At 33.8% G+C, this 13,526-nt stretch overlaps 1 protein-coding gene across 1 annotated transcript in view; it reads left to right on the top strand.

Annotated features, from left to right (window-relative positions):
* lrp1ba (low density lipoprotein receptor-related protein 1Ba) overlaps window positions 1-13,526 on the top strand; it is a 223,854-nt gene that overhangs the window by 188,608 nt on the left and 21,720 nt on the right. The window contains 12 exon segments of the mRNA XM_042712307.1: window positions 602-708; window positions 802-949; window positions 2,850-2,959; window positions 4,342-4,474; window positions 8,110-8,232; window positions 9,824-9,946; window positions 10,024-10,164; window positions 10,271-10,405; window positions 11,336-11,455; window positions 12,282-12,523; window positions 12,689-12,912; window positions 12,985-13,091. Of these exon segments, the coding sequence (XP_042568241.1) occupies window positions 602-708; window positions 802-949; window positions 2,850-2,959; window positions 4,342-4,474; window positions 8,110-8,232; window positions 9,824-9,946; window positions 10,024-10,164; window positions 10,271-10,405; window positions 11,336-11,455; window positions 12,282-12,523; window positions 12,689-12,912; window positions 12,985-13,091 (1,713 nt within the window).

Genomic DNA, 13,526 nt, shown 5'->3' with positions numbered 1-13,526 from the left:
CTTTCTTTCATTTGTTTGTTTTTTTGTTTGTTCATTTACTTGTTTGTCATTTTTTATTTGTCTTTTGTTCTTTAATCTTTCAATTGTTTTTTCTTTCATTTTTTTCTTTTTTCTCTCTTTTTGTTTGCTTGCTCATTGATTGTTCTGTCTGTTTTTCTGTCATTCATTTGTTCACTTGTTTTGCTTGTTCCCTTTTTTGTTTCTGTATTTCTGATTTCATACACTCATTTTTTTGTCCTTTGTTCTTTATTTCTGTCTGCCTGTCTTTATTTAGTTTGTTTGCATTTATTCAAGTTTTTCTTTCTTTTTTCAATACATCTTTATTTTCTTTTTCTTATTTACTTGCTCTCATTTTCATGTTTTCTCCATTGCATTTCTTAGGCTTCCTGGCAGATCTTACTCAGGAAAGTCTGGATGTGTTTTTCTGTTCCAAACCATACAAAAAATGTTGTTTAGCCATTTGTTTTTTTTGTTTGTTTGTTTTACTGCTGCTGCTACTGCTGCTGCAAAAAGTTTATTCTGCTTTCAGTCATTGCTTCCAGTAGTAAAATAAGTCAAAATTCTGAATCCATTCATGTCTTTCTCTCTCTTCTCTTTTTAGAACCAGTAACATGCAACTCAAAAAATTTCATTTGTGCCAACGGAGAGTGCATCTCCTCACGCTTCCGTTGTGATGGTGACTTCGACTGTACTGATAACTCAGACGAGGTTTCAAGTAGCACATTCGTCAATCACACCATTGCTATACATTGTTCATCTGGTTCCTGTTAAAGTGCTGATATCCCATATGTGTGTTTTCAGAGAGGCTGTGAGAGCCACTGCTCCGAGGATCAGTTCCAGTGCCTGAATCATCTCTGTATCTCAGTCAAATGGCTCTGTGATGGACAGGAAGACTGCAAAACCGGGGAAGATGAGGCCAACTGTAGCCCTGCCAACACTGCCATGACAGGTTAGCTGCTTTCACACGATCTTTAAATAATGCAGATCCAGAACCAATCAAAGCTGTTCCCAGACAGCAAGCTTGGCACTCCTATAATCACATGTCACCGAGCGGACACCTTTTATCCAAAGGGAATCACAGGCCTACAACTTCACAGTGATGACTGGAGATCTCTGCACTGCCTCAAACCCTGCGATGTTGCCTTCATTTATAACCTACTATAATGCTACTACCGCTTAAAACCAACAGCAAAATGACCCCACATTTGTCATCGTCTGCATTTAAATGTCACCTAAGGAGTTTCATTCCAGGACACATTTAGCTTGTTCTTCCCTCAGCGTTAGACTCCTTTGAGTCTAAAACTGCTGCTTAAGAACACTTGATACAAGTATAGTACACCTGCAAACACTCCGGCCCAATTTATGCTTTAAAAGAGGTTGCTATAAAGAAGTGTGTCTCTTTCTGTGGCAAGTATTTACGTGAATCCAGAACATCTACCTGTAATGCTTTCACTGCATTTATATAAGGAGGTAAAATATCATCCTCTCATCTCGCTTTTCATCTATTCCTGAAGAACAGATGGCAAATCCACTTACTCAAGTTGGATTTTCAATATTCACTTCCTCTGTGGTATCAATAGCAGCTACGCTCCTCCCCAGAGCTTTGACGTCAAAATAAAGTCAAGAATTTGAAGTCAGTTTAAGTCAGTATGTATACTGTATATTTATTTAATAAATAAAAATGGTATCAGTTTTTTTTTTTTTCTTCTCCTTTCAGTTTGTAAAAATATTGACGTGTCTGTTGCTTCCCCTTCCCTGTTTTGTTTGTTTGAATTGATGTTTTGTTTAATCAAAAATAAAAAAAAACAACAAATAAATTAAAATGGTATCAGAATGAAATTAATTTGTTTACATTTTATATATTTATTTCTCATTAAAATAATTGTATTTACTTATCAAAATATAGTATTTCTCATTAAAATCATTCCAATTTATTATCGTAATTTTAAATGTTAATGTGGTATTGCACTTTGAACACTATAATATATATATATATATATATATATATATATATATATATATATATATATTTTTTGCAATATCATATATATTTATTTATATATTATAATGATATTGCAATTTGTTTCTTATAATATAGACATTAATCCAATATAACCATAATGATATATATTAATTTGTATTCTTATAAATATATATATTACAGCCTCCAATATTAACCATATTATATATATATGAAAATGGTCAAATTATAAATGTTCGTATATTTTATTTTTTTATTTTGTATTATATTTTTTTTTTTGATATAGATATAGAGAAGAGTATTGTGTGTTCTGAACCTCAGCTTCATCTGTTAATTTAAACCCAAGAGACTTGAAGTGCTTCTCCTGTTTTTTTTTTTTTAGTTTTAACTTTCTTGGCCCTCCTCTTGAATATTTCAGCATTGTGTGCTGTGCTCTGGGTACCTGAGTCCATCCACGCCTGCAAAGGCCCAGTGAATTATTCTGATCGTAAGACCGCTGAAGATGCATTCAGAAAGCTCTCACACTCACTTTCCATTTTTTTTTTTTTTTTTTTTTTTGCTCCTTCCCTGTAACTCAAGGCTAGTCAGGGGAATTTTACCCTATGATTAATATTAATGTGGCTGAAAACACTTCAAAAAGTGCAGCCAGAAATCTCTCACAACCTCTTGCTGACAGAAACTGCAGCTCTGTTTATTTCAGACTGAGCCGATCTACAGCAGGGAGTCACGTGTGCGATACGGATTCTTTCAAGGAACAGACTGTCCCAGGACATGTAGATTGACTTGTCTTATTATTGGATATGAGAGGATTCTTTGATGGAAGAAATCTTGTGTGACTTTAATTTGTGGATTCCTTGTGTCTGTGCAGCTCGGCCTACGTCATGTGCTCAGAATGAGTATGTTTGTGTTGGAGGAGGCTGTGTGTCGGCTGGCCAACGCTGTGATGGACAAAATGACTGTTCAGATGGATCTGATGAGGTCAGTTGGGTAAAAAAGCATTTGTTTATTACAATAAAGTGTTTACTATAGAATTTATATAGTCACGCCAAAAGGAAAAATGTTGATTACTCACAAACTTTTTTTTTTTTAACAACAAATAATAATAATAATAAAAAATATATATATATAATAATAATAATTTGAAGAATGTTTCAGCTGTTTTTATCAGTATACTGGAGGTCAATGGGGTCCAAAACTTCCACACTCCAAAAAAGAAAATAAGATTTATATTGTGGTTAAAACTGTGTGGTTATTATTATTATTATTATTATTATTATTATTATTATTATTATTATTAGCAGCAGTAGTAGTATTAGTAGCAGCAGCAATATTAGTATTACTTTTTTTGAGTGTATACTGTTATAACTAATCTGCTGTTAATTATTTAATAAATATATTTAAATAATACATTGAAAATTAATGTTATTTTTCTTATATATTTTTAAAATTATTTTTGAGTACACAGTTATAACTAACTTTTCAGTAAGATAATTAATTAATGAATAAATATAATTAAATTTTATAATTTATATTTAATTTTTAAATATTTTGTCTAAATTATAAATAACTTTTCAGTTAGTTCATCAATAATTATTTTTAATTAATATTTTTTCTAATCTTTTTGGAGTGTACACAGTTACAACTAACCTGTCAGTTTATTAATGTAGTTATAATATAATACCAGAAAATATTTAATTAATTAAGAATTAATAATAATACATTAACAATAATAATGATAATAATAATAATACAATTAACATTAATATAATTTATTAAAAATGTAATAAAATTTTAAGTAAAAATTAAAATTGTTATCATTTACTCACCCTCATTACTCACCCGAACTCAAATGACTTTGTTCAATAAAATAAGATATTTTGAAGAGTGTTTTGCCTTTTTTCATCAATACAACAGAAGTGAATGGGGCCCAGAACTTTCAAGCTCTAAAAGGACCTAAAAGTAGTGTGAAATTATTCAGGGTGATGACAGGATGCGCATTTTGGGTGAACTTTCCCTTTTTAACTCTGGTGCAGCGTTTTACAGTTGTCTCTTGATAACAGCAGGCGGGTTCCTCAAGACTGCACTCTGTTTTCTCTAGGGACTTTGCTTTAATTACACCCTAACTCATAATGCAGTGTCAACAGTTCAAACGAGTTTGCCTGTCCTAATAAGGCCTATTAAAACAGACCTCTTTTTCAAAGGCCCCTGGAGAGCCAAGGCCGCATTTCTTCCATGCATTATATATAAAAAGCAATTTCAGCTGTAGGAAAAGGTCAAAGGTCATTGCTAAAGAGGACATACCTCTTCATTCAGTTGCGTTATTGAAATCAAATCGTAACCGTGTGTGTGTGTGTGAGCAGGTGGACTGTATCTGGGAGTGTAAGGAGGACGAGTTCTTGTGTCGTAATCGGGCACACTGTGTTCCCGCTCGCTGGAGGTGCGACCGAGTCTTTGACTGCTTGGATCAAAGTGACGAGGACAACTGTGACCAGGGTAATGCTCCGAAATCTGTTACTGGGCGATGAATTTTTACTTCCCAGCATGCTCTGCAAGGGATCAAGAAAGTAAATGTTGAAATTAAGTTCTATTTTATGCAATTTTGAGAGAAGGGAAAGATTTGTCAGGGTTTAATGTTCAGTAAGTTATATTTAATTCTGTGCACGATAACTATCGGCACGGTATTTAATGTGCATCTCGTCAGTAAAGCCGGTTCTGTAACCAGCGGTAAATCTCTACACGTGTCTGCTTTCACATGGAGCAACATTTACTACACAGAGCCATTGTTCATTGACAAGCTACAAAATATGATCGTGGTTTTGCACAGCTTGTCAATGAACAATGGCTCTGTGTAGTAAATGCTGCTCCACGTGAAAGCAGACACGTGTAGAGATTTACCGCTGGTTACAGAACCGGCTTTACTGACAAGATGTGCATTAAATATCGTGCGATATTTATCTGGCATCCCTAATATTTAACATACTATTAGCTAGTACTTAACTGGAATGTGTTCACTTGAGCTACTTTGTATGTTTGTTTTAAACTTAAATTGTGTGGAAGATGATGTTTATGATGATGATGATGATAATGATCATTAATTGTTGTTGTTATTATTTGTTTATTATTAATAATAATATACACAGTACACAATTATACCTAACCTTTCAGCTGATTTTTCAATAAATATAATCTATGTAAAATCAATAATATTATCTACAATACAATTAATAATAAAATCATTATTTATAACAACAATAATAATATATTTTTTAAACTGTACACTCATAATTTATTGTGTGCAGTTTTAACTTATCTTTTTTATTTATTTTATTATTATAATAAACTTAATGGAATCATCATCATCAATTTTTCAAATTATTTTTGAGCATGCATAGGTATAACTAACCTTTCAGTTACTTAAACATATGTCAAAATAAATATATATAAAAATAAATATAATGTCAAATAAAATATAGTTATTTATGTATTATTTTTCATACTTTGAGTATGCATTAAACTTTCAGTTACTTATATATTAAATAGCACAAAACAATTAAATAATAATAATAATAATAATAATAATAATAATAATAATAATAATAATAATACTTAGTATTAGTAGTAGTGGTGGTATATTTGTTGATTATTATTGTTTTGTTGTTGTTGTTATGAATGTGTACATATTTATAACTAACGTTTTCTATACCAAAAGTATACAATCGTTTACTCATAATACAAATAGGGCTCTGAGTCATCAACATTTACTAAACTAATAAAATAAAAGTTTTATTATTGTTATTATTATTTCTGAAATGTTTTCTGCATGTTATCTTTACTACAGACCTGTATGTGGATGTTTAAGCATTCTGTGTTTGCTAGTGCCAAAAATTACATAAATAGTATTTTAACTAAATGTAACATACGTTACATCAGCCATAAAACCCTAATTCTGTGGTGTATGAGCCAGAGTAAAAAACGTGTGCGACAGGCTGACGTATTTATGCCAGTGCCTTTAAATTTCAGTTTCAACTGACAGACTTGAGGGATTTTCACAAACATGATCATCACAAGAATACATTACAGCAGATCAGCCGAGCCGTGTGCGGCACAGCACGGAAAAAATCCCCAGCCTCACGAGAGAAGTCATTTCCCCAATATTTGTGAAAATTGGCGAGGATGAAAGGTTCCGTGTTGCTACTTGATATCTGACAAGCGAGTACATGAAAGGCCCAATTTCAGTGTTTTGAAAAATTGCTGTTGTTGATATTGTTGTGAAGACAACGCCAGCCGTCCTACACCTGTGGCTCTTTAGAAGTGTTTGCATCAAAAATGAAGTCCTGTTTCTAAACACCTTATTTATTTATTTTACAATTTTCTAGTTCTTAAAGTCATTGTGGTTATATGAAATGTCATGAGATGTATCTTCAGAGTTGTGGTCCTTTCAGACGGCCCTGAGTCAGTGAATGAGTATTGACTGGAAGTATTTTTGGACTTCCTGGTGTTTTTCCAGAATTGGACGCCTTTGATCTTTGTCGAGTTACTCAGTGTCGACGGTGATGCCGTTTTGGTTTTACCGCTCGAGTAGATCTGAAAAGTTCTGAAAAGTTGCAATAAATAACGGATTTATTTAAATATAGTCATCTAAATTAAACATTACACATTGTGTTCAAAACAAGTTTAGTTAACCAGATTGTTATACACTAAACAAAATTATAAATGCAACACTTTAGTTTTTGCCCCCATTTTTCATGAGCTGAACTCAAAGATCTAAGATTTTTTTCTATGTACACAAAAGGCCTATTTCTCTCAAATATTGTTCACAAATCTGTCTAAATCTGTGTTAGTGAGCACTTCTCCTTTGCAGAGATAATCCATCCACCTCACAGGTGTGGCATATCAAGATGCTGATTAGACAGCATGATTATTGCACAGGTGTGCCTTAGGCTGGCCACAATAAAAGGCCACTCTAAAAATGTGCAGTTTTACTGTACTGGGGGGTCTGGGGGGCTCCGAAAACCAGTCAGTTTCTGTTGTGACCATCATTTGCCTCACACAGTCATTTGTGAGTATTGCATTTGCACCCTTCCACCGTGCTTTGGTCCAGCATCAGGGCGTCGTCTTTTATTCAGGGAAACTTTGTGATATTAATGTCCATTTCTGTCAAACACCTGCTAAAAATTCTCTCACTCAGACCTGACGACAAAGGAAGAGGGATCAGGGTGATAAAAGCAGGATGCATTTTCAAAAAAATAAAGCAATGCTCTTAGTCTTAACAGCCTCTTTGAGCTGGTATAAAACATGCTTTCTGAACTCAGATCCAAACTTAGGCCTGTAAAAGCAACCACAAAAGCTCATCTCAGGTCATTTTATAGGTTACAATCATTCTTATTTTCCACGTCTGATGCTTTTGCTTTGACAGTCTCTATAATGCTTGTGCTTCACTGTACCTGAGGAACTAAATAGGCTCCATAAATTTCATCATCAGGGTTATAGAATGTTCTGTCGCTTGTTGTTAAAGGAAGTAAAAGTGTCTTTTCAGCTGATGGTGATTAAAAGCATCTCAATGCCAGCTGGGGTTTATTTATTAATTTAAACAACAAAAATCGCTTTGAAATAAATCTTTACAAATAACATGAATGGTTAGATATCTTATAAAAATCTACATGAATGCACAAACTGCTCCCGATACAAGCCAAATGAATATCTTTTTTTTTTTAAATTACAGGTTATATTCATATGTAAATAACTCATTCAAATATTTAATTAAAGATTAAATTCATATTTATTTAAAAAAGTTCAAAATGCGCAAGGTTGCAGATAAGATATAGTTCATTAAATTAGAATCCTTTCACAAGTCATGTAATTATATGTTCAAAAACTTTCCCTGAAAAAGGTGCAAATTAGTGTCCCGTTACTTTTTTTGAATCAGCGAGAGCCCAGATCTCATGTTCTTTGAAGTGAGAATTACTGCATATATTAAACTCTTACATAAAATTATCAGAATGGAAAAGCAAATGTCCATAAAACTGCAACACCTATATACTATTTGTAACATGGTGATTTGTTGAACTTGTTCATTTGTACATGTGTTGTGGTGCTGAAATGCAGTAAGTCAAATCTTTTGTTTGCAGGGTCGTTGGCGTGCCGTGCAGACGAGTTTGTTTGCAACAACACGCTGTGTAAGCTGCTGGTCTGGCTGTGTGATGGTGAGGATGACTGCGGAGACAACTCTGATGAAGATTCAAACATGTGCGGTACGTTTATGGCTAGTTAGCTTGGTATGATTCTTTTCCACAGAAGTCACACGGTTTAAAAATACATTTATTATGTTTATTGTTTGTTAATGTGCTTTGATGTTGTTTTTGTTTGGTTTGTTTACTTGGTGTGATTTATTTACATATTTATTTTTGTTTTGGTTCAGTTGTTTTATTTTTTTAATTTACTTTATTAAAAATATTTATACATATTGAACTTCTTAAAAATAGTTTTTTTCCCACTTACAATTGTTTCCCCACTGAAGTCACATAAAAATTACTCATTCATTGTGAAACTCACTCATTCATCAAGGAAATATATTTTTTTTAATTATTAAAAAGTTTATATGTTATTATTATATTTATTTTTATTGTGACTCTTTTCTCACTGAAATCATCAATTTTTTGTTATTATTATTATTTATTTAAATATGTATTAACTGTTTATTTGTTTGTGTGGTTGGTTTGTTTTAGTTTTTCTGTTGTTTTCATTTTTTGCGTATGTCTTTTGGTTCATTGTTCAGTTAGTTTTGGTTTGTTTTTTTATTTTGTTTGGTTTAACATTTAGTTTTTATGTTTTGTTGCATTTTTATGTGTTGTTTTTTAACTTTTGTTTTGCTTTGGTTATTTATTTATTTAAATTCCACATCCAACTCTTTTTCTACTGCCATCACATAAAAATGTATTTACTCGTTAAGTCATTCATTCATTCATTTCTGAAAATCACACACACACACACACACACACACACACACACACACACACACACACACATATATATATATGTGTGTGTGTACATATATATGTGTGTGTGTGTGTGTGTGTGTGTGTGTATGTATATCTATTACCCTAACCATATATATATATATATATATATATATATATATATATATATATATATATATATATATATATATATATATATATATAATATATATAATATTTATATATATATATATATATAAATATTTATCAAAAAATTATTTACTGTACTTCAGTCAGCTCAGAAGATTTTACATAGTGTACTAAATGTCCTCTTTAATTGTAAAATAATTTATGAATGTTTTTCTTATTTCATAATAAGACATGTATAATTTCATATTTAAATGGTATTATGAAAATTGTTGATAATATTATATTGAGCATGCCAGGTTTGAATGTTTACTTTAGGGGTGTCAGTGTCTGGTTTGATGTGGGTCACATTTATAAGGTCATTTGAGAATGACCTCACAAAAAAAAAAAAAAAAAAAAAAAAAAAAAAACAGGCAGGAAATCAATACAGAACACTTTGACCATCCTGAACACACATTATTAAACCTGACACTGAACACCTGAGCTGCACAAAACAGTGATTTTTCTCTGATTTTTTATTTTTTTTTTCCTGTAGGCCTGGCAGTAAAATGTCAGAAAAATTGCTCTTGGAACACTTGTCAAACACTTTACCAACATTTGACACCATATAAACCACAAAAAGGCAGAAGATAACTTCTGTAAAGAAAAACAAGTTTATGATTACTCTCTCTCTCTGTGTGTGTGTGTGTGTGTGTGTGTGTGTGTGTGTGTGTGTGTGTGTGTGTGTTTCGGCCTATAGGAAAGCTGCCATGTCCTCCAAACAGACCGTTCCGCTGCAGGAATGACAGAGTATGTCTGCGGACTGAACAAATCTGCAACGGAGTGAATGACTGTGGTGACAATTCAGACGAAGTTGACTGTGGTGAGTTGAGAACCTCAGTTCCTTTGTTTTGTTTTTGTTTTTCCTCTAAACCATCCCTCTTTCTTTCTTTTCTCTAGTGGATGTGGTCAAAAGGCCGAGGCCATGTGGGAAATCCGAATTCTCCTGTGCCAATCACCGCTGCATCCCGGCCGAGCTGCAGTGCGACTTCTTTGACGATTGTGAAGACGGCGGATCAGATGAGCGTGACTGCAAGGCATGTAAGTGTACTTCCTTCCATAATCCTTTATCCTTAGCATGTTCCGTGTATGTATTTTGTGGAGTAAGACCTTTACAGTTTCTCATTTTGTCCCCTGTGGGTCACAGATTCTGTAGATGGTGCGTGTCGAGAACGGGCCGACTTGTGCGGAGACGACGCTTTCTGCAACCATACAAAAACACCCTCAGTCTGCCAATGCAAAGTCGGATTTCAGAGAAACCAGAAGAACAAGCAATGTGAAGGTAGAGAATTAGTACAAAAAAAAAAACACCAAGATGACAATTTCTTGTTTTCAGAAAAAGAAACTGATGATTTACAACAATGGTAATGTTAAATGTTAAATATTAAATATTTAGTATTAATGGTGTAAAATTTGAATATTAGTTCATGTAGGTACATTTTAGTCCTGGTACTATGCTGTATTTTCTTGTCTTGGGAGGTTTGAGATTTACTGTTATAGATTAAATGAAACAAGGTACAGTACATCAACATGAATAGCTATCTTTTAAAGCTGAATTCAGTGTAGCTCTGTGGCTCAAGAGATTTGCTGCAGTATATTGAAGCAAGCAGAGCATTTTGAAGTTTGAAGTGATTTCTAATGAGTCAATTTTTCTTTTTGTCAACAAGGTTCTCAGAAATGATTCAAAGATTTTTCAAGTGTAAGACGTTTCCACTTCAGCTTTGAACAAGAGCTGATTTGTGATATAATAAATCATTCTGTAAAAGCCTTACATATCTATTGTTTTATTATTTATAACCGAATACTTTTGGTGAAATATGAAGCTTGAAATATGAACCGGTGCTATTTTTCATTAAAATAAATGACATTTGGTTTGGTATTTTGTGATATAACGCAAAGACACAATGGAAATACTTGCCCTCAGCACATCCCCAGTGGTTGCTTGTCTTTTGTACAAAACCCACAATGCAAAAGTCTCTTTGTATTCAGTTCCAGCATTGGTATTAAACTGGTGGAGGTATGTCAGCGGTCGCTTCAGGGTCATCTCACTGAGAATAACAAGAAGTCCAGAAAGCAGCAGGCGCTGAGCGCAGATAGCAGAGATTCTGCTGAAATCCCAAACAGAGTGTCATTCCTGCTGCACTTGTTAAAAATGACACTGGAGAGTGTGTGGGAGAGGCTGATGGATGGACGTGTTCCTCTCTTTCCTCAGAGGTAAACGAGTGTCTCCGGTTCGGGAGCTGCTCGCAGTACTGCACCAACACCAAAGGCTCGTACAAGTGCACTTGTGACCGAAACTTCAAGGAGATCAATGGGGAATGCATCACAAAGGGTAAAAGTTTAATACAAATATACATCAAAAGGATTTGGTTTTCTGGCATTTTTGTTAAATTTTTATACAAGTAAACAGTTTTAGGCTGATTTTAGTTGCTTACCATGATGCAAAACACTTCAGGTTTCAAGCTAACGTTTGATTCAGTTGTTCTTGAGTCATTGTTTGAACATCAATGATTAAAGACATCTGTTTTTTGTTTGTTTTTTTGGACTTTTTTTTCTTTGCTTATTAATTAATTAATTTATTGTTTTGTTTTGCTTTTTGTTTGATATATATATATTTTTTTTTTTGGGGGGGGGGGGGGGGGGGGCTTTGTTTTATTTTTTATTTTGCTTTTGGCTCTTTTGTGACGTTTTGTTTTTGTTTTGTCTTCTGTATTTTTTTCATCTTTTTGTTTTGCTTCTTGATGTATTTATTTTTTATTTTATTTATTTGTTTATTGCATTGTATTTGGTTTTGGTCTTTGGATTTGTTAATGTTTTTTTTTTTTTTTTGTGGTGGTGGTTTGGCTTTGATTTTACGTTTTTTTTCCTTTATCTTTTTTTTGTCTGTTTTTATTTTGTTTTTATTGTTTTGTTTTGTGTTTTGTTTGCATGGTGTTATGGGTTTTTCTTTGTTTTCTCATGTTTTGTTTTGTTTCACTTTTTTTTACTTTCTTTTTCTGTTTTGATGTGGTCTTTTTGTTTTGTTCATTATTTGTTTGCTTATTTATTTGTATTGAGTATTTGTTTGTTTTATTATTTTCTTTTTTCATTGCTTCGATTTTATTTGTTTGTTTGTTTTGTTTATTTAATTTATTTCACACATGTATCCCTTTGGTCAGGACCAGAAGATCAGGTCCTCTACGTGGCCAACGACACAGAAATCCGCAGTTTTGTCTATCCTTACAACCAGTCTCATGGACATACTCAACTGGCCCGAATCTCAGACAGCGCTCGCATCATCGGCATGGACGCGCTATTTCACCATCACAAGTTTGTGTGGGCCACTCAGTTTAACCCCGGGGGAATATTTTACAAAGACCTCCAGGACAGGAGTCCAGTCACGTCAAACAGTGGAGTCATAGTAAGTCAATAACAACCTAATTTCAACAGTTTTGTTACATTGAACCTCTAACTTTTTAACACTTCTTACATATTCTTTTTGATATCTTCCTCATGAAACCTCAGAAACTAGCATGGTGACATACCTAAGATGGTTTTGAAATTTCACTATGCTCTATATTTGCAGTGTTCAGACTTCCGGAGGCCCAGGGACATCTCGGCCGATTGGGTGACGGGGAACCTGTACTGGACAGATCACTCCCGGATGCACTGGTTCAGCTACTACACGGCACACTGGCGCAGACTTCGCTATTCCATTAATGTGGGACAGCTGGGGGGTCCCAACTGCACCCGGCTCATCACAGACATTGACGGGGAACCTTTCGCTATTACCGTTAACCCTGTACGGGGGTAAGTGTCCAATTTTGAGGCCTGACTGTTACATCATGCAACATGTGTATAATGTTCTCCATCGTTCTTTAGGATGATGTACTGGACCGTGATTGGGGACCACTCTCACATTGAAGAGGCCGCCATGGATGGGTCCTTGCGTCGCATTTTGTTGGAGAGGAACTTGCGTAGACCGACGGGTGAGATGCCAGTCAGATCACATTTATTGGAATGAATCATAACATTTATTTGAATTAATTATTGATCGTTTGTCCGAGAGAGAGAAAGAGAGAAAGTTGACAGTTGTGTGTGTGAATTACCTGCATCTGTGCATCTCTCTCTACAAACAATGAAGTTGTGAGTTCAGTTACTTAAACAGAGATTTTACCTTCTCGTTGCTGAGGAATATAATGCAGTGATCTAGTATCTAAGCCATTTTATTAATAAAAGTCGCAGGGCTCCTGTGTTTGCATAGGTTTTTAAATGATTTACCTTACAAATCTGATGAAATGGCGCATGTTACGTTCCCAGATAAATGTTATAATAAATGCAAACTCACAGCAATATTCAGAGATGGAGTTGTAAATGATAACAGTATGTGTGGAGCAGTATTTACTTTGAACGGAGCCGCTCTG

The sequence above is a fragment of the Cyprinus carpio genome, chromosome A22, assembly GCF_018340385.1.
Source record: "Cyprinus carpio isolate SPL01 chromosome A22, ASM1834038v1, whole genome shotgun sequence".
In the NCBI taxonomy this organism is placed as follows: domain Eukaryota; kingdom Metazoa; phylum Chordata; class Actinopteri; order Cypriniformes; family Cyprinidae; genus Cyprinus; species Cyprinus carpio.
The sequence above is the reverse complement of the archived record's forward strand: the minus strand, read 5'-3'. Positions and strand labels throughout refer to the sequence as shown.